The following is a 26,157-nucleotide window of genomic DNA, read 5'->3' as shown; positions in this document are numbered from 1 at the left end:
GCGACTTTTCTGTGGAGAGAGAGAGAGAGAGAGAGAGAGAGAGAGAGAGAGAGAGAGAGAGAGAGAGAGAGAGAGAGAGAGAGAGAGAGAAATTACTCGTACCCAAGGACACTATCCAGGTAAATGCTCATGTCTGCTAATTACGCCGCCTCACCTGCGTCCTTTCTTTCTCCAGGGCTGAGCGTCGGGATCACAACCTCACTGAGCTCCCTCTCGCCACTCCTCGCAGCCCCCCACCCCGCCCCGTGCCTGGCTCCCCGGGGCTCCTCGCATCCACCCGAGGTTGAAGCTGGACGCCCACTCACTCCGGCGAGGAAACTCAATAATCTCCGCTACAGGACTCAGGAATTCAAGATTTGTTCCGCCTGACCCCGTGTTTCGCCGCGGCGTGCGAGGGGCGTGCAATATGAGCACTTGGGCTTGTGTTCAGCGGGCGTGAAACATGATGCTTGGGAGTTTATTGTGCCAGCAGGAGTGAGAAAGGGTTTGTGGTGATTAAGTTGCCTCCCGGAGACTTCAGTTCAGTTGCGCTGAATTCACCCACGTCGCGGTGGTGGACTGCGTACCGCTCCTCTCAAGAATGGCCACCCAGGTCACCGCCTCGCTCAGGAACACAACGCCGTGGGCGTGCGCCGGGCTGCATTACTGTCAGTGACTGGTGACGTGTGCAATGAAAGGCAACTTGCCCTAACGAGTCATAATGTCTTGCGTTTTCTCCTCCCGCTGGGAGCCACTGGCCCGCCCCGCGCGGCATCGCACCACCTAGGGGCCCCCGCGCCGCGCACCAGAACTATGGGGACAAAGCCCACCATTGCCGGTGCGATCAGAGACATTTGGTTGAACAAAAAGAGAAGGACCAACAGCTCGGCGCTCCACACCGCCGTGACCCTCCTGCCGCAGGAGGCGGTGCCCGGGGACGGCCACCACGATGCCTTGGCGCCGCACCTGGACGGCAGTCATGCTCGGACTTACGACAGCGGCGGCGACCCCCTGGACTGGGTCGGCGGCGAGCTCGGCGCGGAGTGCGTGTGGTCTGAGGTGGAGGACAACAGCACCAGCCTGGCGGAGGGCGAGCTGACCTTCCAGTGCAATGATATGCTGGACGTGGTGTCGCCCAGCGCGCCCTGCTGGGTCACCACCCTTAGGGACTGTCTGCGGGCAGACAGGATCCCCGCTGGGGACCCCCTGGGTTACAACACTACCCTCTCCTCGGAGGCGGGCACCACCCACGCCTGCGTCACGTGTCTGCGGGAGAACTCCTCAAACTTCTGGGTGCTGCGGTTCAACATGACCGAGAACGTGTTCTCCTCGCTGCTGTCCTACGGCAGCGAGCTGTTGTGCTCCCTGGGCTCTTGCTCCTCCCCCGTGTGCGACACCATCGGGCGCCCTGCCCACCACGGCCCAGCCCGCGCCGCCCTCTCCCAACACCTCGCTGCCCATCCTTCCCGTGCCCTCCCTACCGCCCACCACCACCATCCCGCCCCTGCAGATCGCCCACTGCCACCTGCCGGAGGTGGCTCAGGCCGGGAACCCCACGCCCTTCAACCTGAGTCACGGCGACGCCTTCCCCAACGCCACGGCGGCGGGCGTGGCGGGCGGCGACGGCTACGAGTACGACTTCTCCTTTCTGTTCCTGGCGATGTTCATCCTGGCGGGAGGCATCGGCAACATCCTCGTCTGTCTGGCGGTGAGTCGCGATGAGTGTTGAATTGTGACTTTCCCTGCATGCATTTCACCCACACAGTGTTTCCAGGGCGGCAGTGCGTCTCGCGCGGCTCTTCTGGAAAGACACTTTTATCCTTCGCTTGTTTCGCCTCACTCATAGTTTTCTGGCTCAAGGGAAAACAAGATAAGCAATTAAAGCAAGTAAAGTTAATGAATGAATAAAGGCACTGTGTTTTGAGGCACCACAATGGTGCGACGCGTCAGCCTCTCCTCCAGGCGGGGAGAGGACAAAGCCTCGATGTTATGACGGTGTGGGGAGGAAAAACTTGATTGTGACTCACTATACAACACAGACTTCATGCGACAAAGGACAAGGGATTCAATATCCACTCCCACGCCTCGCCCACGCCTGCCTCTTACTTATCCTGTGGCGTTCAAACCTTACTTAAAACATGTAACTCTGACGAACTCACTGACACGAAGAGAATACACTACTTTGCATTTTTATTATGTCTTTTTTGGCTTCGTGTATCGCCATTAATATAATACCATTGTTTCCCTTTGAAGACGTCCTTGCTTTTATCACTTTTTTTTCCGTTATTAATTAATTAATTTTTTTTTAAGTTGAATTGTAAGAAAAGATCAGCGTTTTCGATCTTTCCTTTTGATATTGTTGCTGTCATGTGGTGTTCCTGTACGGGTTCTGCGTGACGTGAGTTCGAATCCAGGCCGAGACAGACAGGCACCTGAGACTCCCACCAGCACAAGAGCATAATAAAACATAACTACAACAAAAGGCCTGTTGATCTACCGTACACAAATCATGTAATAAGAACCAAAGACAACAAAAAGTAGTAGAAAAGAAACAAAAAAGGATGCACACACGGGAAGTGCCATTCCTTAAAGAAGTCAGGTCGAAAACAAATCCAAAATTACTCGCTCGTACCTGGAGAAATATCTGGGAAACTTACTATTGGTAAAACTCTGACCTGGTATAAGAAATGCATGGGAAAAAGGCACAAAACCAATGAACTATTTTGACAGCATAGAAAACGGATAATCCTCAGGTAGAAAAAAAGTTGACACCGACAGTTTTACGTTTTTATCACAAAGGCTTAAACCAGGTTGGAGTTTTCTCAATAGTACACTGAACACTGGACCCTTTCACTGCGACACATAACACCACCACCAATAATAATACGCGAAATCTTTATAAGCGTCTACCATCAATTAGGGGGTTAAAAAGAATAGAGTTTGGAATTTCTAACCAGTTTAAAGATTGGATGTGGTTGTGGAACAAGTAAAGAGTGACTGGTAATTAGGGAAAGGTGTACCTAGTGGCAGTGAAAGGGTTAAAGATCATCATCTGTCGGTTGGCCTTTGAAAATTTATCGTTTTTAGCGCCTTTATTTGTCTCTGGCTGGTTCCTCTCTTACTTAAAAGATAAATAAATAAAATAATAAGTAAATAGAAGGATACGGAAAATACAGAATTGATCACTACGGAGCTCTACATGGCGTTCTCCTCCTCCTCCTCCTCCTCCTCCTCCTCCTCCTCCTCCTCCTCCTCCTCCTCCCCCACCCTTTAATTTGCTTGACACTAATATTAAGCCTTTTACAAGAGATGCATTTTTTTTTTTTTGTCTTTCTTTATAAACTTATTCAATTAGATGGATAAGAAGTTTCAGGGCAAGTTATGCGTGAAAGTTTAATTAAAGGGCAGCGGATGACGAGCAGTGAGTGACTGTCTGTTTGTCTGTCTGTCTGTCTGTCCGTCCGTCCGTCCGTCTGTCTGTCTCTGTGTGCATGCCTGCCTGTCACCTGTCCTTCTGTGCCGTCATGTCTGTCTGTCCGTCTGTTTGCCTTGTCTGTCATCTCCGGCGTATCATTGATTTCATATAATTTGTCATAGAAAATTTAGAATATTGGTTATATTTATTTATTTATTTATTTATTTATTTATTTATTTTATTTATTTATTTTTTTTTTTTTGTCGGTAGCCCCCCAAAAAAATAGTATAAATATTTAATACTCAGATACGTCTTTATATTTTTCATCCATTAGTACTTTTTTTTCATTTACATTTTTTCATATTTTTATTTCGTTCATCTTTTTTCTATCACCTTTCTCTTGCTCTTTTCTTCCCTTGTCCCTTCTCTTATAATATTTTTTACCCTTTCCTCCATTATCTTCTTATCCTTTCTCTGTTTTTGCTCTTATTCTCTCTCTCTCCCTCTCACTTTTATCACCAACCTTTGATTCCCTTTTTTATCTTAGCACCAACTCCTCCTCCTCCTCCTCCTCCTCCTCCTCCTCCTCCTCCTCCTCCTCCTCCTCCTCCTCCTCCTCCTCCTCCTCCTCCTCCTCCTCCAAAAGACTTTGTTGTAAAAATGGATTTACGGGAGAAGGGAAGAAAATACGAGAAAAAACAGAAGCTATATTGAACAACTTAAGCTCTCTCTCTCTCTCTCTCTCTCTCTCTCTCTCTCTCTCTCTCTCTCTCTCTCTCTCTCTCTCTCTCTCTCTCTCTCTCTCTCTCTCTCTCTCTCTCTCTCTGTCGTAGCAATCATTCCCTAATAATTAAATATATTCTTCAATTTCTTTTTTTTTCTTTAAGTTTGTTCGTATGCTTCAGTTTTCTTCCTTATCTTGTTTTTTTTTCCCTCTTTTTTTTGTTTCTTCCTATTCTTTTCCTCTCATATTTTTTTCTTTATCTGTTCAGTTTCCCTTCACTCAATCCTTCCTTATTTGACCATCTCTCTCTCTCTCTCTCTCTCTCTCTCTCTCTCTCTCTCTCTCTCTCTCTCTCTCTCTCTCTCTCTCTCTCTCTCTCTCTCTCTCTCTCTCTCTCTCTCTCTTCTTGGCCCTTATTCGCTTCCCTTCACTTCTTTTCCTCCCATTCATTCATTTTCTCCTCATTCCATCCTTCCTTCTTTCTGACCATCAACTCTTTTCCTTTCTCTCTCTCTCTCTCTCTCTCTCTCTCCTTCTCCCTTATTCTATTCAATTCTCTTCCCATTCATTCACCTCACTCCATCCTTCCTTCTTTTTGCCCATCAGCTCCCTTCCTTTACAATCCTTCACCCTCTCTCCTCTCCCCCTCTCTATCTCCCTCTCCCTCTCCCTTTCGGCTCACGGGCCACAAAGGGGATCTAAGACTGCTCAGTGGCACTTGGAAAATGGAATCGAAGCTAACTCTCACTGACTGATCCTTTTATGCCTCGACCTTCGCCCTAAGAGTTTCTGATTCTATCCATTTTTGTTCGCGAGGTACGCATCCCCTTCTCTTTCTTTAGCTTTCTCTTGTTATTTTCTTTCGTTTTTTTCTTTCGTTTCTTGAGCCTCTGTCTGCTATGAAGGCTTATATTGACATAGTAGCCCTTTGAACTTTGACCTGTTTGCTGTATACGTGATTTATTTAGTTTATTTATTTGTTTATTTGATTGAGTTTCGTTTGTTTTTATTGATTTGCTTAGACATTTATTCGTTATCATTATCTTTTGCGTGTGTTCAGTGTATAGCGTCTTGTAAATCTCGATATCTCCATAACGTAACAGCGTAAGATCATCAGGGAAGCTGCAAGAAGCCATCAGACCTACACGTGGCAGTCCCTGTATGAGGTTTGCTATATATATATATCACCAATCATCCCTCGCCTTGAATTTATCCCATCTTTCAAAGTGTTCTCTATTCACTCGGCACCAACAACCTGCTTAGTGAGTTTTTTTTTTTTTTTTTTTTTTTATAGATCTAACTATATTAACCTTGAACCGAATGATCATGTGGCTCTAAAGTAAAATAACAGCTTTACAGTTCTTTAACCTTACTTTATTTTGCATTGTCTGCTTTATCTTTATTTTACTTTCGTCATTTCACTTACCTTTATCTTATTTTAATGTGATTTAATCTAGATAGTTTATTTTACCTAACCTAACCTTATTTTACCTCACCTCATCTTACTTTACCTTATCTTACTCTACTACTTACCTTCCCTTCCCTTACTTCACCTTCCCTTCCGTTCCCCTTCCTTCCCTTCCCTTACTTCACCTTCATTTACGTTCCCCTTTCCTTCCCTTCCCTTACTTCACTTTACCTTACCTTGCCTTGCCTTGCCTTGCCTTAATCTGCCTCCCTTCACCATGCCAATACCTGCACCCTTAAACAGCTGACTAGGCGCCGTGTCCCCTTCCCCGGCAGACGAGTTTAGTCAGGTCAGCGGGTGCAAAGGTCCTTTTATGCTTTTTTTTTCTCTCTCCTATTTTTCCTTCGTCAGCATCTGCCACTGTCACGATAATTTGGTAGTGATTATTATTTTTTTCTTTTTAGTTTTTTTTTCTTGTTTTTCTACTGTCACGATTTTTTTTTCGTGATTTTTATCTTTTAGTTTATTTTTTTCTTTTTCCTACTATCAAGAATTTTTTTTTGTCCGTGATTTGACATTTTTTATAGTTTACCTCTTTCTTTTTCTTTTCCTTCTTTTTTCCTTGATCATGTTAATTTTTCCCTGTAGTTTGATTTTTTAGCTGTTTTTTTCTTCATTTTTAGCCTTATTTTTTTTATTTTTTTTTTTTTTTGTAAGCGTTTAAATTTGTAGCGACTCTCGGTGCATTAAATTTCCCGTCCTCTGCTTTAATTATGGTGTGTTTCGGGAACTGTTGTTGTATGGCACGCTTTTACATTTACTCGGATTTTTTGCCCCATTGGAGTTTTATTTATGGCGTGTATGTATAGCAGTAGTGGTGGTGAAGGTAGTAGTAGTAGTAGTAGTAGTAGTAGTAGTAGTAGTAGTAGTAGCAGTAGTAGTAGTAGTAGTACTAACAATACCAATCAGTTATCAGTCAATCTTTTCGTAATTACTGGCTAAAATTTATGTAAACTTAAGCTCAAATTTCCATTCCTTCTTAGTAGTAGCAGTGATGGTAGTAGTAGTAGTAGTAGTAGTAGTAGTAGTAGTAGTAAGAGTAGTAAGAGTAGTCAATTACCAATCTTTTTCGTAATTTCTGGTTAGAATTTATACAAACTTAGCTCAAATTAACATTCCTTCTTATCATTATTAGTAGCAGCAGCAGCAGCAGCAGGAATAGTAGTAGTAGTAGTAGTAGTAGTAACAGTAGAAATACCACCACAAACCACCCACATCTAACCACACTAACTCACACCACTCCACCTAAACCCTCTCCCCTCCACTCCCTCATCCCACTAACCACTAATTCCCTTCCCTGTTCCCCCTCACTCACCCTACAACCCATTTCCTCTCCCTCTCCTCGTCTTCCCTCACCCGCAGACCCTGAGATTCCCCAAATTACTTCTTCTTCTTCTCCTACGTCTTTATTTGATTTCAGGGTCAAGTTAAGCAGAAGGAGGCGGTTAAGGTCACTTTCCCTTGATTGCCGCCGCGAATATAGCCTTTATGGGATCGTCTATTTTTTCGCTTTGTGCAATTGACGAGGCGGTTGTTAGAGGAGAGAGAGAGAGAGAGAGAGAGAGAGAGAGAGAGAGAGAGAGAGAGAGAGAGAGAGAGAGAGAGAGAGAGAGAGAGAGAGAGAGAGAGACCATAAAACATTATTTTTTTTAGAGAACAGACAAAACAAAAAGAACAAAAAAAGGAAAATAAAGCTAAAAATTAAAAGTTTCTCTATTACTTAAATTTAATACCCTGCAAGGACTCAAGGACCTTACAGGATCCTTCCCCCTTCCCGCCCCCCCGTGTGTCTGTGTGTCCCGTGTGTCCTTCACGAGGCTGGCATCACTCGTAGGATAACAAAGGAAGAGAGAGTCCGTGAAAGGATTAGGTTGTTATTGTTTTTGTTGGTGGTGGTGGTGGTGTTTGTGGTGGTGGTGGTGGTGGTGGTGCTATTATTAATTGTCATTGATAGTAGTGGTAGTAGTAATACTAGTAGTTGTAGTAGTAGTTGTAGTGGTAGAAGTAACAGCAGCAGCAGCAATAGTAGTAATAAAATTAGTAATAATAGTAGTAGTAATAGTAGTAGTAGTAGTAGTAGTAGTAGTAGTAGTAGTAGTAGTAGTAATATCACTATTATCATTACTGTCATTATCATCATCATCATTGCTAGTTTTTTACATTTTTATAAATAGCATCATCATTACATTCATCATCATCATCATCATCATCATCATCATCATCATCATCATCATCATCTCACCCACATGAGTCCTCACCAAGATTTTAATAATTAGATTCTGGGCAAAGTTTATCAGAAAAAGAAAGAATAAAAAAAGAAGTAAAAAATGGCAGGAAAATAAAACTTAATTATTTTTTCTCATAAATGCTACTGGAGAACCTAAGAGAGAGAGAGAGAGAGAGAGAGAGAGAGAGAGAGAGAGAGAGAGAGAGAGAGAGAGAGAGAGAGAGAGAGAGAGAGAGCGAGAGTAATTGTTTTCGTTCAGGGTATTTAGAGAGAGGTAATGAGAGAGGGAAGAGGAGGAGGAGGAGGAGGAGGGAGAGGGAATTAGGTAAGTAAGGAGAAGAGAGGAAAGAGTAAAGTAGGTCAGGTACGGCAGGCGTTTAAGAGAGAGAGAGAGAGAGAGAGAGAGAGAGAGAGAGAGAGAGAGAGAGAGAGAGAGAGAGAGAGAGAGAGAGAGAGTAAATAGTCTTGCAGGGAAGCGTGGCAAAGTTACAAAGGGAAGAGAAGGGGGAGGAAGACGAGGAAGTGGAGGAGGAGGAGGAGGAAGAGGAATGAAACTGTGCATAATCATTTCTGAATTTCATCTTACTCTCTTCTTCCTCTTTGACTGAACTGTTGTGACAAAGAGGAATGGAAGAAGAGGAAGAGAAAGAAGAAGAGGGAAGAGAAGAAAGGAAGTAATATGGGATCGATTATTTCTCATTTTCATCCCTTTCTTCTCCTTTCCTCCTTCCTTCCTCCCGTCCTTCACTTCCTCCCTCCCTCTCTTCCCCTTCCCCTCCTCCCTCTCTTCTTTCTGGAGGGAAAATAGAAAACTGAAGGTCAAGCTCCGACCCTAGTTCATAATTCTCTCTCTCTCTCTCTCTCTCTCTCTCTCTCTCTCTCTCTCTCTCTCTCTCTCTCTCTCTCTCTCTCTCTCTCTCTCTCTCTCTCTCTCTCTCTCTCTCTCTCTCTCTCTCTCGCCAGTGGTTATCAAATATTGGATCGTACTTTCCTCATTTTGCTCTGAAATTTTGTTCTTTTTTTTCATGTTATAGTTCATAAAATCTCTGTGTGTGTGTGTGTGTGTGTGTGTGTGTGTGTGTGTGTGTGTGTGTGTGTGTGTGTGTGTGAATTCTTCGGTAATGAGTATTGACTTGCGGCTTCAATAAACAAGGTAATTGAAAAAAAAGGCAAAAAAAAAAAAAATATCTGTTTGGCATAAAGGCGAATCTGGGCGTCAGGTGAGCCGCGTTATGAAGCTCGATGTAAAAGCAATATGTGAGATTTTTGTTATGTGTTTATTATTTTTATTTAGTTATTTAGTCTGTCTATTTATTTTAACGTATATATTCAGCTAAACGTAAGAGTAGATGAAAGCAGTTTCGTTTTTTTTTTTTTTTTTTTTTTTTATTGTTTTATATAGTTATATAATCTTTTTCTTTTTTGTTGTTGTTATTTCAGTTAGTTATTCAATTGATTTGGTGTTTCTTTAGTTGTTTAAATAGTTATTCATTCAATTTGTTAGTTTGTTACTCGTTCACGTCATTTGGTAATTTTTTTTTCATTTATTCTTTCACCAAATCATTCATTCATTTGTTGTTCAGTCATTCACATTGCTGCTCATTCAGTAATTTTTCAGGCAGCCAGTTTGTTATTCAGCGAATCATTTATTCAGCCAATTAGTCGGTAAATCAGCAAATCGTCTAGTTTTTTTTCCAGTAAATGAATTAGCCATTCGGTCAACTATTCATTAAGTTCATTTATTAAGTTTCAGCTAATCTGTTAGTTATCCGAACTATAATTAAATAAGTTAATCAGTTATTCAATCTGTAAGTTATTAATTAGATCAGTCACTCAGTCAGTCAGTCTTTCAGTCAATCATTTAATTCATCAGTGTCATTCCAATCATACGTGGCAGTCAGTCAGCCAATCAGCCAGTCAGTCAATTAGTTCTCAATAAGCCAATTAGTTAGCGAGCCTTTCTATACCAGCCTCGTTCCCCACCCACGCTCCAACGCCACTCCTCACCCCAATAATTCCCATATCATGCGATTTTCTCCCCCAACACACTCCACACACTGTTATTAGTCCACTCACACACCCCAGCACTTCCCTCCTCTCTCTCCTCCCCATCACTTCCTTCCCCTTTGCACTCTTCCCCATTTCTCAATCCCCCTCCCTCAACTCTCCCTTCACTCTCTTCTCTCCGGCCTTACTGTTTCTAATCCCCGGTTTCCTCTCCTTCCTGCTACATTATTTCCGTTGCAATGTCTTTCTTTTTTCCTTCGCCTCAGCTCATTGCACCTTCACTCTTCCCTCCCCTTCCCTCGCGTTCTCTCGTTTTGCTTACCTTTTCTTTCGTCAGTAATTCGTTTTCATAAAGGTGGAAACTGTCTTGATAAAAAAAAAGGATAACAGCCATGTAGAAGTGTGTTGTAAGAGATATTACGATAAATAGCTTCGTTTTCTGCTCTAAATCTGCTGAAACATATCTCAGTATTGTGATGCAGAGAAGTGTGATTTTATTGTTATTCGAGATAGGTGGCGGGTGACTAAGGTCTTTATTATTTGTTTATTTTTGTTTGGTTTTGTTCATCTACTTGCGATGTGAAGAATATTGAGGTGGAAACTGTTTCTGCCATCTGTTGTGTTAATTTTCTTTTCTTCTTCTCTTCTCTCTCTCTCCTGATGCCTGAAAAATTATATTAACTCAGCTCCCCCTATTTATTATTTATCTGTTCTTTTATTTTACCTTTTATTCTTACAGGAACCATTTAAAGAAATTTATTGATTGCTTTTATGTTATGTTGGGAAAGTAACTTTTCCACCCCCCTTTTTTTTCACTTTTTTTTACGCCAAAACTCATTGGTTCGGCTCCCTCTATTTATTTATTTATTTATTTATTTATTTATTTATTTAACATTTTCCACATTTTATACATTCCATCAGTTTGGATTATGGTGCTGAAAAAACCGAGGATGGAGAGAGAGAGAGAGAGAGAGAGAGAGAGAGAGAGAGAGAGAGAGAGAGAGAGAGAGAGAGAGAGAGAGAGAGAGAGAGAGAGAGAGAGAGAGAGAAACTCATTAGCAAGATTTCACACACTCGCGTTAAATCGAAACACACCTGCAGCTCGCGGCTTCTCTTTGTTCAGGTTTGGAATCTTATTATTATTCAAAAATTTGCCAAATGGGGAAATCCGAATCGCCTTGCAGCCACTCACGCTCCTGGGAATGCATGGGAATGTTGCTGAGATTCCAAAACAAGGAGGCGATTAAGTGTTTTTCATTATTTATTTTTTGGTTTGTTTTCCTTTCATGTTTTCTTGTTTTTTCTTTTTTTTTTTTGCATTTCTTACCTTTTCTCTTTCTTTTTTTTATCGTCCCTATCTTTTTTTCTTTATTTGTTCATATGTTTGTTTCTTTTTGACGATTTTTCTCTGTCTGTCTGTGTCTGTCTGTCTGTCTGTCTGTCTGTCTTTTTCTTTGATATATTTACTTCTTTTATTCCTTTCTTCTTTTTTTCTTTCTGGCTTTATTTATTTACTGATTTATGTATTTATTTATTTATTTGTTTATTTATATATTTATATATTTTTATTTAAAGGCGTAGAATGTTTTCGTCTCTCTCTCTCTCTCTCTCTCTCTCTCTCTCTCTCTCTCTCTCTCTCTCTCTCTCTCTCTCTCTCTCTCTCTCTCTCTCTCTCTCTCTCTCTCTGCATTGCCTTTGTTTTGAAATCGTATCTCTGTTATCCGGTTTTTTCCTTGTATTTTCTTTTTTTTTTTCTTTCCTTTTTCTTTCCTCCTCCTCCTCCTCCTCCTCTTCCTCCTCCTGTGTGTTTTCATGCATATCGGTATTGTATTGCGCTTTTTTTCATGATATTTATTCTGCTCTGTTTATATTTTCCTTTTTTCTGTTATTTTTTTATTATTATCTCTTTAGTTTCAACATACGTATATATTTTTCATCTTATTTTCATTTTTTTTTCGTTTTTCTTTGCTTACTGTTTTTTTCTTTTATTTTGGTTATCCTCCACTTATTTTTTTTTACTTCCCATTTTCTTATTATTTGGTACCTTGATGTTTTCTCTTTGTTTGTTTGTTTGTTTGTTTGTTTGTTTGTTTATTTTCTTTGTTTAAATCTGTGTATACATATTCTTACTATTTTTATTTACTTATTTATTTATTTATTTTATTTTTTGTTATTTTGTCTCTTTTTATATATTTTCTTTCTGCCTCTGTTGTTTAATTTATAATCTAAATATTCTTCATTTTTTTTTACATATTTACTTATTGTACTTTATTATTTTTCCTTTCGTTTCTTTTCTTTTTCTTTTTTTTTATAATCTATGAATTTCGTTTGTATTGTTTCATTCAGTACTTCATCTCATTATTATTTCCACCTCTCGTTATTTTACTTTCTTTTTTCATCTATGAATTAAACAAAGACTACACACATTTTAGCTCCCCGTTTACACACTTAATGGAAATAAACGAGCCGGGTTCCAAAAAATAAATAAAATAAATAAAAAAATAAATAAAATAAAATATGTAGAAGGAAATGAAGCTAAATTCAACAAAAGTGCAAACTGTCCCACGTTTCCTGGTCAAAAAATGAGGAAAAAAAGAACAAGTGCCTCTTTTTCCCTTTCTTTTTTTTCTTTTTAGTACTCGCTATTTTTACTGTTACACGCAATTCCTGGTTAGATAAAAGAAAAAGGAAGGAAAAAAGATGGAAACAGCATCCAATTTTTTCATCTCTTTTCTGCAATACCCGCTATTTTTCACAGTCACCCTTCACCCTTCACCCTTTCAATGCTAGACAGTCTTCGCCTTTCTCGTAATCATATGTAGCCTTTGAGATACTAATTTCTGCCGTCACTTTTCCACTCGACTCAAGATCTTCAAGGAGTGCAAAGCTGAGTAATAAAAGAGTTAAAATTTAATCCCCTCACCTGTTCTGTAATGCAATGATACATTTATTACCGTGACGCGCCCAGGTAAGATATCACCAAGGTCACTAATTGATTGGCCAGAAAACAGTTCATTTCCTAAGTCGTTCTTTTGCATTCCCTCCACTTTCTTGTATTATTTTCCGCCTTTATTTATGCTTTATTTGCCTTTTTTTCTTATTATATTTTCTCTTTTTGATAGTTTAATAGTTTGACCTCTAATAACAGACATTCATATTTCAACTATTTCATTGCTAGATTTTTTTTCCTATAATCTCCCAGCATTGTACTCAAGTATGCTATTCAGTTTCGTATCCAAGAAAATTTAAAACTAATTCCTCTCTTCTCTATATGTCCATACAAACTTCATTCCTATACTGCTCTGAACATCACCTAAAGACAATCATAACAGTGAAAGGGTTCAGGAACAGACTCATTGCTCACAGCCCAGCGTGGTAAAGAAACACACATGAACACAAGTGAAGGACAATGAATCAATCAGCCAATCAGTGAATTGCTCCTCCTCCTCGCCCACCAGTCACAGAGCAGACCAATACTGCTTTTGATCTCATTGGTTCCCCTTACTTTCTTTGTCTTCCTCTTTCCTCCTGCTCTTCCTTTCTTTTATCTCTTATGATCCTTCTCACGGTCTCTATTCTTCTCAGTTGTATTTCAACCCCAATACTTTCCTCCTCATCCTTTCTCTTTTCTCCCATTCTCTTCCTTCCTCTCTATCTCACTCCATCCACTACTTCCCTTTCTCCCTCTCTCCATTGTCGCTCCCTCTTCTCCCCATCCACTACCTTTCCTCCCTTTCTCCCTCTCCCTATCCATTCCAGTCTTTTCCTTCCTTCTCCCTCTTTATATCCACTCCTCATTCACTCCCTCTCTCCCTCCCATCCCTTCCATCTCACAAAAAATCCTGAAAGTCTGAGAAAGTGTCCATTTATTCTAGCATTATCATTTCACCTTTCTCTTAATGCTCTTCTCTCACTCCTCTTCCCTCTCTGACTCTTCCCTCATCTCACTCTTGCCTAAAGGATGTTTGCCCATCATTCCCAAGAGCGTGGCCTTCTTATAAAGAGCGCCAGCCTTCCCCCTTCTTTACTTTGGCTGAGGGTCATTGAAGAGGGGTGGTGGTGGTGGTGATGGTGGTGGTGGTGGTGGTGGTGGTGGTGACGGGAGGTGTGGCTGTCTTAGGATTTCTTGATTGTTTGTGTTTATTCTCTCTCTCTCTCTCTCTCTCTCTCTCTCTCTCTCTCTCTCTCTCTCTCTCTCTCTCTCTCTCTCTCTCTCTCTCTCTCTCTCTCTCTCTCTCTCTCTCTCTCTCTCTCTCTCTCTCTCTCTCATTTTCTTTCGTACTTTTCCTCCTCTGCATTCCCCCTGTCTCTTTCCTTTTACATTTTTGTTTCTCTTCTCTCCTCTCCACTCCTCTCTCCCTTTTTTTCTATTCTTTTCCTTTACTCCCTTCCTCTTCCCTTCCCTGCGTAGTTCCTTTTTTTCTTTTCTTTCTTTTTTTTTTCAATGATAGTAAAAGTTTGAGTCGTGTAGATACGTGTTTTAATTTATTTTACTTCATTTTTTGATGGGAAGAACCAAATTTTTTGTATGATATAATGTATAGGGAATATGGTTACTGATTATTATTATTATTATTATTATTATTATTATTATTATTATTATTATTATTATTATTATTATTATTATTATTATTATTATTACTGTATAGTGTGTGATGGAGTGGTTTAATTTTACTACGTCATGATAATTGTGTGAATTTATTTATTTATGTGTTTTTTTTCAGGTTTCCACGTCATGTGTGTTGTTTTACTGGTCTGGCTTCATAAACTGCTTGACACACACACACACACACACACACACACACACACACACACACACACACACACACACACACACACACACACACACACACTTCACCACCACCTAATCAGTCACATCTCACATCACCACAAGCTAGCCCCCCCCTACACACACACACACACACACACACACACACACACACACACACACACACACACACACACACACACACGCACACATCACCATAAAAAAAAAAAATACACACATCACCACTAGTACCCACCATCAGTCATCACTCACCACCACCTTAATACACACTCACCACCATATACTACCAATGACTGCTTACGTATCACCACCACACCACACCACACCACATCACCACTAATATGAATCACCTTTCCCACGACCATCACCACTACAAACAAATAACACACTAACCACATGTCATACCACCACCACCACCACTCACCACCACTCACCACCCTCAGATCTGCCTGGAGCGTCGCCTTCACAACGTCACCAACTACTTCCTGATGTCCCTGGCGGTGGCTGACCTGCTGGTGTCCCTTGTGGTGATGCCCTTCGGAGCCATCGCGGGCTTCCTCGGTAAGTGGCTAGCAGGAGGAGGAGGAGGAGGAAAGGGAGGCGGAAGGGTGTAGTAGAGGGAAGAATAATAAGGGTGGTATAGATGAGAGAAGATGGAAGAGGACTAGAAGGAGGAGGAGGAGGAGCAGGAGGAGAAGGAAAAGGAAGGTAGGTAAGAAAAGGGGAATGAAAAGAAGATCGCTAAAGGAAATATAGTTAAGAAGAGGATGAGGAGGAGGAGGAAGAAGAAGAAAAAGAAGAAGAAGAAAAAGAAGAAGAAGAAGAAGAAGAAGAAGAAGAAGGAAAAAAATAAAGGAGCAAAGGTAGGAAAAGGAGGAGGAGGAGGAGGAAGAACAACAATTATTTCCTATTTTTAATTTTAGTTCTTCGTATCATTTATGAATGAACTAATATGAGAGAAAAGGCGAAAGTGAAACACACAAGCAATGGAGGAAGAGACAAGGAGAAATAAAGGAGGAAGAGCAAGAGAGAAAGGAAAGATGAGAGGAAAGGAAACGAGAATATTGAGGAAACGGGGAAGAAGGAAGATAATAAGATGAACATTGAAGGTGCGAAAGAAGGAGAAGGAGAAAGAAGAGGAGGAGGAAGAAGAACAGGAAATGAGAAAGAAAGGAAGAAAATAGAAATAATAATGACACTGGGGGTGCTAATAATGATGAATATGATAATGAGGAGGAGGAAGAGGAAGAGGAGGAGGAAGGGGAAAAATGGGAGGATGAAATGATGAAAATGAACAAGCAAACAGACAAAAGGAATACTAGTAACTGTTCAGAGAGAGAGAGAGAGAGAGAGAGAGAGAGAGAGAGAGAGAGAGAGAGAGAGAGAGAGAGAGAGAGAGAGAGAGAATCACGGCATCAGTAATTACCACCGGTTCACTGATAAAGGGAGGGATAATCACCATACAGAATTACACAGTGGGTCATATAAATAATTGATTGCTCTGTGCCATCAATACCCGAGGAGTAATTAGTGGTATAATTGCCCCGATGTAATAACACCAACAATATTAATAATAATAATAATAATAGTAATAATAATAATAATAATGATAGTAATAATAATAAGAAGAAGAAGAAGAAGATGGTAATAATGACAGCAATAGTAACAACAATAATGATGAGAATAATGTATGTTGTAGTTGTTAATCTAGTAGTAGTAGTAGTAGTAGTAGTAGTAGTAGTAGTAGTAGTAGTAGTAGTAGTAATAGCACAAAATAACATCAACAACAACAAGAATAACAACAGCAGCAGCAACAACAACAACAACAACAACAACAACAACAACAACAACAAGTAATAATAATAATTATAACACACTTACATCAGATTTAATGGCCAGTAAAAACATTATATTTTACCTCTTAACTGTTAAAAAAATATATAGAAAAATTACATCATAGTTACACACCATAAACGCTACGATATTTCCAGACTTTCAGAAAAATACGACAATGTTACAGATGATGAAGGGAAGAAGAAAAAAGTGGGAATGACAAGAGTGATGAGGGGAAGAGAAAGAAGTGTGGAGAGGGAGAGTGGAAGAGGAAATGGAAAAGGAGGAGGAGGAGGAGTAAAAGGAAAGTAGAGGAATGTGTAGTGAAAAAAAGGAAGGGAACGAGAAACTGAAGAAATTAAATAGAAGGGAGAGAAGGAAGGGAATGCAGAACTGTGTGTGTGTGTGTGTGTGTGTGTGTGTGTGTGTGTGAGAGAGAGAGAGAGAGAGAGAAGAATAATGTAGAGAGATACAGAACGAAAAGAACGAGATGGGACTGAAGATCTTCAAAAAAGCATCCTTCCTCCTCCTCTTCCTCCTCCTCCTCCTCTTAGTACCAAGAAAGGCAAGATGAAGGAAGGAGGCTGTGAGGGGAAAGTCAGTGAGTGAGGGGAGAGATGTCCACCTAGATTTATGGGGCAAATTGACGGAAAGCTCGCTCTCTCTCTCTCTCTCTCTCTCTCTCTCTCTCTCTCTCTCTCTCTCTCTCTCTCTCTCTCTCTCTCTCTCTCTCTCTCTCTCTCTCTAGGAAATGGTCCAGATTATCTCTTTTCTGTAATTAACTTCGATGGAATGTTTTGTTGACTCCTTGCCTCCGTTTTTTTTTTTTTTTTTTTTTTTTTGCGTATATTTTGTCGATTTAGAAAAAGAAAGATCTTGAGCTTACGTGTCTCTTTTATCCACTATGATTGTATTATTCTCAAGGGAGATGTTTGTTCTATTATTTTTTTGTATTCATTTATTTTCTCTTTTTGTTCAGTGGTTTTCATTGTCGTTGATTTTGTGTATTTTTTTTACCACACACACACACACACACACACACACACACACACACACACACACACACACACACACACACACACACACACACACACACACACACACACACACACACACACACACACACACACACACACACACACACACACACACACACACACACATACATTACAATTAATTCTCCTCCTCCTCCTCCTCCTCCTCCTGTGTCTTGATCAAACAATTAGAATTAGTTCCCAAACGGCCATACAAGTACCAAAGGTCTCCTCCTCCTCCTCCTCCTCCTCCTCCTCCTCCTCTTCTTCCTCACACAAGAGTTGAGTAATGAGTCACGTAAAATTAAGCTGAATAAGTTGAAGGCAGCTAAATCTTATAGAACTTAAAGATTACAAGCATATTTTTCTCGCTATGGTCACTTAAATGGTTACGTGATAGAGACAAGGCTACTGGGTGTACTGTGTGTGTGTGTGTGTGTGTGTGTGTGTGTGTGTGTGTGTGTGTGTGTGTGTGTGTGTGTGTGTGTTACGTGAAAGGGTGTGTTTAGTTTCAGCGTGTGAGTAGTTGAGGGAGTGACGTAAGGTGTTTGGGGAGAGAGAGAGAGAGAGAGAGAGAGAGAGAGAGAGAGAGAGAGAGAGAGAGAGAGAGAGAGAGAGAGAGAGAGTTTGTGTCGCTAAAGTTACTGTAAGAAAATAAATAGGAATGTAGTTCAGACAATTTCCAGTGAAAACAAAACTAAACAGTGTAATAACTCTCTCTCTCTCTCTCTCTCTCTCTCTCTCTCTCTCTCTCTCTCTCTCTCTCTCTCTCTCTCTCTCTCTCTCTCTGCAAAAAAAGAAAACTAAACAAAAAAAGGCTAATGAGCATAAACAAGCCATTTCCTCCACATTTTATAAGTCATCCGCTTTATACTCTCAAGACGAAGACAAGAACAAAAAAAGTACACAAACATTTACCATTTGCATTTCTCTTTTCTCTTTTGCTCTTAACCCGCGTCCAACTTCAAGCATTTAGAGTTCCAGATGTTTAATTTATTCCGCTCTTTATGTTTCCTTGAGTTTCTGAGTTGGTTGCTTTGTTACTTTGTGTTTTTCAGTCTTCAGATTTACTTAGTTTTTCAAGGACGCCTCAAACACAACTTGAGGAAATGTTTTCTGGGCCAAGAAGGAAAGTGATGGAAGAGGACGAGGAAAGATAATGAGAAAGCGAAGCCTGTTTTTCCACATTACTAATTGTTTGTCGCGTTTAACAGTTGGGGGAGAGAGAGAGAGAGAGAGAGAGAGAGAGAGAGAGAGAGAGAGAGAGAGAGAGAGAGAGAGAGAGAGAGAGAGATGCAAGGAGACAGAACTGCACCCATACATACCTACAGACAGACAGAAACCCTTAGACTGACAGCATTAAAGATAAATAGAAAGAAAAAAAGAAAAGAAACTTGCATTTGGACAGACAAACGAACAGACAGACAGGCAGACAGGAAGAGAAAGATAAGAAAACACACACACACACACACACACACACACACACACACACACACACACACACACACACACACACTGCAGCACCTCAGCCAGGTCCTCGGGAGAGGTAGCCATGCCTTGTAGAAGTAGCGAGGTACTGGGTCGGTTAGAGAGGTCTTTAGGGGAAGAAGTTAAGCACTAGGAGGAGTAGCAAGGCACAGGGGGAGGTAGCGAGGGCAGTGGGAGGGGAGGTATAGAAGGCCGTGCGCTCCTGAGAACTGTCCAGGTAAGGCAGGGCTGCTTAATTAACAGCCACCCGTTACTTGTGGAAGAAGCCAGAGAGGAGAGTTTGAGGACATGGAGAAGGGACAAGAGGAGGAGAAGGAGGAGGAAGAGGATATGCAAGAGTACGATGAGGAGGAGAAGGGGAGTAAGAGGAGGTAAATGGGTATAAGGAGGACTAAAGGAGAAGTTACAGGAAGAGAAGGAGGAGGAGGAGAAGGAGGGAAAGGGGGTTAAAGATGATAAGGACTAGAGGAGGAGAATATACAGAAGGATGAGAAGAATGAGGAGGAAGAAAAGGATGTAATGAATGTAGATGAGAAACACTGAATGAAGAAAATAAGAACCAAAAGAAGGAAAAGGAGAAGGAGGAGAAGGAAGACATGAATACAAGGACCCAGAGAAGGAGGAAGAGAAGGACATGAAAGAGAAGGAGGAGAAATAGGAACAGTAGGAGAATAAGGACAGGAACACAGAAACAGACCTCCAGATATCCTTCACGTATCCCACGGGTGTTTAGTATTCAGACATAATAATAGTAGTATCCTTGGAAGTCCTGAGACATGATAGGACACAGTGCACACTAGTCCTGCATCCACAGATCCTTAGACAGACTTGTGGTGGAGGATCCTTCTTGCATTCCACTTGCTCTCTTTAGCCCCCCATCATTCATTCTTTCTCTCCACTAAACATTCCTGTATTATCCTCCTCTTCCTTTCCATCTCTCCTCTCTCCTCCACCTTCTTCCTCTTACTTGTCTTCTTCCCTCACCTGCCTTTCATAATTGGTTGATTCATTTTGACACTGATTTCTATGGAGGTGGTGGAAGATGTTGGGGGTGAAGGGAGGAGTAGAAGGGAGCAGTTGTGTGAAGTGGAGTGGTGGAGTGTTGGAGTGGTGGCGCGTGGGACTCGTTAAGGAAGGTGTAGTGGAGGGGATGAGTGTGGTGGTGGTGGTGGTGGTGGTGGTGTGTTGAATGCAGGAAACAGTGAAGAGCAACGGATGAGAGGCATGGAGAGAGAGAGAGAGAGAGAGAGAGAGAGAGAGAGAGAGAGAGAGAGAGAGAGAGAGAGAGAGAGAGAGAGAGAGAGAGAGAGAGAGAGACTACATTTTCTTTTTTGGGGGGAAACTAAAGTAAGAAAAGTTGAATTATACAATGAAATGTCAACAAAACGTCATTGTAAATTAAATCACTCAGTCACTCGTAGATTTTTGCAAAGGTGGTCAGTTTTGATTTATTTGTGTGTGTGTGTGTGTGTGTGTGTGTGTGTCTGTGTGTGTGTTGAGCTGATTCTATTTATAACAGCGCACGAGGCAAGACAGAAAGGCAAGAATTTAAAGAAAACAGTCAGAGAAAAGATTAAACTGCAAAGGCTTACACGCGAACAAACTTTTCCTTAATATTTCGCACATTTCCAGAGCCATCCCTTTACTCAATCATCAACTTCAGCATTTCTTTATTCAGAGGTGCTCCTTACCGCCTTCATTTTCACTGCTATCAACTTAACCATCAACTTCACCATTTCTTTGTCCAGATTTACTCCTTCTTACTCCCTCACTCACTCGCTCTTATCTTTGCACACTTACACACTTCATTCATTTCCTCTCATTATCTCCATTCCTCATTCCCATTATCTTTCATTATTCCTCATTTCCATTCAGTTCTTCTCTTTATCACACCAGTACGCTCCTCCTTTGTGTTCCTTTGTGACCCGCCTCCCACTTCTCGCCTCCATCCCTTCACGAGATTCCTTCATTATACGAGGTTAAGGGAAGCACCCATTTCCTGGTACAATATGAAGCCCTACCGCCACTGCTTCATCGAACCACCAGCTGAAGCCACACGCCAGCCAGCACCGGGCGGGACTCCACCAAATGCTGTCCATTTCTTTTCTTTTCTTTTTTTTTTTTTTTTTTTTTTTACTTTCTCTTACTTTCGTTTTTTCCCTTTGTCGGTTTAAAAGAACAATGATCTCGTTTCCTGGTCTTTCTCTAATCTTTTCCTTCTTCGTTTGGTTTCCTTTTTCTTCCTTCCTTCCTTTCTTTGTCTTTCTTTCTTTCTTTCTTTCTTTCTTTCTTTCTTTCTTTCTTTCTTTCTTTCTTTCTTTCTTTCTTTCCTATCTTCCTTCACTCCTTCCCTCCTCCTTCCCTATTTTCTTCTTTCGTTGGTATGTTAGGTTAAGTTCGATTAGGTTAGGTTAGGTTAGATTAGGTTTAGTAAAGCCATGCTGGATTTGGTTTGGCTAGCTTAGGTTAAGTCAAGTAAGGTTAACGGTAAGATTAGGTTAGGTTTGCTTACGTTAAGTTAGGTAAGGATACGTAGTTGGGTTAGCTTATATTAGGTTACGTTAGGTTAAGTTAGGTAAGGTAAGGCTTGATTAGAATATGTTAGATCAGGTTGCATTAGGTAAGGTTAGGTTAGGTTGTTTTGTTAGATAAAGTAAAATAAGTGATTAAAATTAGGTTAAGATCTCAATACGCATAAAGTTAGGTAAGGCATGATGTTCTGCCGCTCCGCACCTTGCTAAGCCTTGGGCGTGGCGGGGGCAGGTTGGGGCAGCGAGCAGTGCCTCCCAGCGTCTCATTAACGATGCAGGTCCCAGCCAGCAACAGTATTACCACGCGTCTGTTGTGCCTTCAGGTGGGAGAGTGTGTGGCCCCGTTATATACATTTTAATACTTATTTTCTCTCTCTCTCTCTCTCTCTCTCTCTCTCTCTCTCTCTCTCTCTCTCTCTCTCTCTCTCTCTCTCTCTCTCTCTCTCTCTCTCTCTCTCTCATTTTCTTCTTCCTCTTCTTCCATTACATTTTCCTCTGTCTCTTCGTTCGGAACTTCTCGGAAAGGATTAAAAACAAGGAAGAAAGAAAAATAAAGAAAGAAAAAGAAAAAAAGTGATGGCAAGCAAATTATAGGGATAGAGATTGTGTTTAAAAGACCAGAGAGAGAGAGAGGGGGGAAGGGGGAGGGGGGTTTCACAGCTGTGGTAGGCGTGCTGTGGGTCTCATTAATGGGTTCCCAGTCTCTTTAATCCTGCCATAACGGCTTGGATCCTAATCTATTTGCAGGCGCCTCTGTCTTTCCTTTGACTGGTATTAGAGGTGTTTCTGGGGACTTGTTATTGTTGTTTTCATTGTTATTGTTATTGCTAGTAGTAGTAGTAGTAGTAGTAGTAGTAGTAGTAGTATTCTTACTTATATTATTACTATTATTATTCTATCAATTCATCTGTTTATTGATTAATTGTTTTTATTTATGTGTTTATTTATTTATCTTTAATCTATTTTGTTCTATTTCAGTTACCTATTTATTTATCTTATATTTGTTAATTTGTTTGTTTGCTTATTTATCTAGTGCATTTATTTTTTCTTAACTGATCTTCTTAACACCTTAAAAATAGATAAATGAGCGACTGCCTGCTGTTACTATGATTACTATTATTGCTTTATTTATCCATTCATTTGTTTAATTTTAAGCTATTTAATTTAGTTCATCTCTTTATTTATTTTGGATTCAGTTTGTTTATTTATCTATTTTTCGATGTGTTTTTATCTGCCTTATTTATTTATTTATTTGCACTTGACCGAATTCTTTCACTCATTAAAAAAAAAAGAAAGAAAAAAAAAGAACCAAAATAAATGAATAACTATTTCCTTCACTTTTCCTTCCGAACCTTTATGTAGTTCGGTGCAGGAACAAAAAATATGGCGGAGTCTGGCACAAGTGGCTTGATCTTTTATTTTCCCCCCAAAGAAACTTAGGCCACTGATCTTCTTACTGTCTTGGAAATCTTCTTAAAGTATATATTACGAGTATTATTTTCCTGTTTCCTTTACTTTTTTTTTCCCTTTATCGTCAGGAATTTATGTCTTGGTGAGATATTGTGCTTGTTTCCTTTGTATTTTCTTTTTCATTCTCTCTCTCTCTCTCTCTCTCTCTCTCTCTCTCTCTCTCTCTCTCTCTCTCTCTCTCTCTCTCTCTCTCTCTCTCTCTCTCTCTCTCTCTCTCTCTCTCTCTCTCTCTCTCTCTCTCTCTCTCTCTCCTTTAAGTTTATTTATATATGTTGCGTTTTTATTTTGTTTTCCCTTTTTCTTTTTTAGGATTCTCTCTCTCTCTCTCTCTCTCTCTCTCTCTCTCTCTCTCTCTCTCTCTCTCTCTCTCTCTCTCTCTCTCTCTCTCTCTCTCTCTCTCTCTCTCTCTCTCTCTCTCTCTCTCTCTCTCTCTCTCTCTCTCTCTCTCTCTCTCATAGGTCTTACGTATCTCTTTCCTCTCAATTCTTCACTGTTCTGTCTCTCTTTCTCATTTTTCTTCTCTCTTATCTATTTCCGCTCATTCTGTCATTCTTTAATTTTTCCTTTCTTTCATTATCCTCCTGTTTGTTGTCTGTTTTATTTCATTCTGTTTTCCTCTTCCTGTTCCTCGCTTTTGTTCTGTTTATCTCTCTTTCGTCCACTTATTGTGCTTTCCTCGTTCTCTTCCCCTTTATTTGTTTCTCCTTTGTCCTCTCCTTCCACTTCGTTACTCTTGATGTCTCCTCGTCCTCCTCCTCCTCCTCCTCCTTCTTTCCGTCCTCATCCTTATCCTCCCACGCATTTCTTAATTCAACTCTCTCTCTCTCTCTCTCTCTCTCTCTCTCTCTCTCTCTCTCTCTCTCTCTCTCTCTCTCTCTCTCTCTCTCTCTCTCTCTCTCTCTCTCACGGGCCATCGGGATAACTCCCGTATGTCGTTTACTTATTCATGGATTCTCTAAAGCGTGCTGGAATTACTGAGGGACAAAGTAACCCATTAAAACTTAGGCAGCTGAAGGTACAGGGCAAGAGGGCCAGGGGGGTAAGAAACATAATACAGATCTGAGATAGAAGAGGGAGTATTTTTTTATTTATTTTATTTTATTTTTTTTTTTTTTGCACGTTTTTTTTTAAAGAATGTTTGAGTGACAGGACAGTTTAACGAAGAAATAATATGGTGGTTTTTTTTTTTACTTGAATAGATAAATGGAAATGGATGGATGGATAGATAGATAGATAGATAGATAGATAGATAGATAGATAGATAGATAGATAGATAGATAGATAGAGAGAGAGAGAGAGAGAGAGAGAGAGAGAGAGAGAGAGAGAGAGAGAGAGAGAGAGAGAGAGAGAGAGAGAGAGAGAGAAGGGTGGGGGAGGTTACTGCATAATTTAAACAATGAAATGAAAGGTACACTGTAACATAGAAAGGGAAAAATATCACGGGGAGTTTGCAAAATGAAAATGTTAAAAAAAAATGCATGATCTACTGAAAAATTAACTCAGGGTAAGTGTAGCAAAGTATTTATGTAGAGAACAGCAAAATGTTTCTATAATTTTTCAGTTTGATTTTTTCTCTATATGAAAACTGTATTTTGACCAGTGGCAACAAAACTGGAAAAGAGGAAAAAATAAAGTACGAGTACAGTGAAGGTGTCAGTTCCTTTAAACAGTCAGAAAATTAAGTGCAAAATTACGTTGTGAAAATTTATATATCCTAACTTTTTGTAACCAGGACGAGGAGAATAAGATTTTAAAAGATGATATAAAGAAAAAAGCTCCTTTCTAAACCCTTTTACTGCTGGGTTTTTTTTTTTTTTAATATTCGGAACTAGAAAAATCGAGTTTCCACGGAAGACAAAGTAAAGAAAGAATAAAAGATTATTTATTTATCTTTTAGGCTATAGGAATATTGAACATGCTTTAGTACAAAAATAAGTGGCTGAAAAAATTGCGATTAATTATAGGAACGAATGTCTAGCAATGAAAGGCTTAAGTAAAAAAAAGGTGAAGGGCATCATACAAGGGGGAACGCTGGCTCTTTCCCATCGTCTATAGAACATCAGTCTCTCATGGTCCTATCTCATATAATATTCTCTAATGGAAATAAGTGGCGTTTTCAAAGATGTTACCATGACTCCAGTAGAAATGTAATAATTCTCCAGCTTCAAAGTAAAATAATACTTAAAAGCTCAAGACTAATGATGTCTGTAGCCTTGGAAACATTATTATGAGGGAACAAAACGTTAAAGCCCTTTAGTGGATATTAATGTGTTTCTCAGAGGTGCATGAATATAATGGCAGTTCAACGAGAATTATATGCTTTCAAAGGGCAAAACACTTGGTCATGATCAGGAAACAAAGCTTTAACATTAATTAGTGTCTAGTGGAAATTACTGGGATTTTCAAAGCTGTTTCCTTGACTCTAGCTGTAGTTTAACAAAGATTCTATACATTCAGTAGGCAAAACACATAAAAGAAAAAAGAAACTGGTATTTTTCAAGGGTATTTTCATGACCCTAGCAGTAGTTTAGCAAAAATTCCATACCTTTAATGGGAAAACACAAAAAAAACACCCTATAATAATTTCCGTAGGCTTCAAAAACAAACTTAATGAGAGAACTAAGCTTTTAAGAATACGAGCCTTGCGTTGAGTTCCTGACAATATCGCGAAGTAAGCGTTATGTGAGGAAGGATAGCGTTGCCTGCCTCCCTAAAGGTGCCTCGTTCACCTGTGTAGCGCTGGGTGCTCAGGTGATGCGATTAGAAGCTGCTACCTGCTGCGTCAAGGCCAGGAGTAGTGGTGGTAGTAGTTGTAGTGGTGGTGAACGTGGTGGTGGTGATGGTAGTGGTAATATTGTGGCGATGGTGATAGTGTGATGATTAATAGTTTAGTTACTCTTGCTTTACGTAATTCATGCGTTCGAAAGTTGAAAGAAAATAATAGTTGACGTCAGAATAGTTACCTTGTTTTAATTAACGTGCATTATAAACGAAACAAAAAAAAATAAGTTAATCGTCTCCTCTTGTTACTTATTTTAGTCAGTGCCTTTGAAACTGAAAAAAAAAAAATAGATAAATAACTAAAAATAAAGTAGTTCCCCATCTCGCCTCGCTCATAAGAAAAAAGAAAACGTGGAGTGCATGACTTTCTAACGATGCATGATTTCCTTTTTAGAATTTTGCGTTGGCATT

General features: G+C 40.2%; 1 protein-coding gene across 1 annotated transcript in view; it reads left to right on the top strand.

Moving 5' to 3' along the window:
• The first annotated feature begins 792 nt into the window (after nucleotides 1–792).
• Nucleotides 793–26,157, top strand: part of LOC135111893 (5-hydroxytryptamine receptor 2B-like) — a 40,910-nt gene continuing 15,545 nt past the window's right edge. Inside the window, exons 1-3 of the mRNA XM_064025590.1 lie at nucleotides 793–1,243; nucleotides 1,293–1,687; nucleotides 15,053–15,170. Coding sequence (XP_063881660.1) covers nucleotides 793–1,243; nucleotides 1,293–1,687; nucleotides 15,053–15,170 — 964 coding nt within the window. The remainder of the gene's footprint in view (nucleotides 1,244–1,292; nucleotides 1,688–15,052; nucleotides 15,171–26,157) is intronic.

The sequence above is a fragment of the Scylla paramamosain genome, chromosome 22 (assembly GCF_035594125.1).
Source record: "Scylla paramamosain isolate STU-SP2022 chromosome 22, ASM3559412v1, whole genome shotgun sequence".
NCBI classification, from domain to species: Eukaryota; Metazoa; Arthropoda; class Malacostraca; order Decapoda; family Portunidae; genus Scylla; species Scylla paramamosain.
Note: the sequence above shows the minus strand (reverse complement) of the source record. Positions and strands in the feature narration are given on the sequence as shown.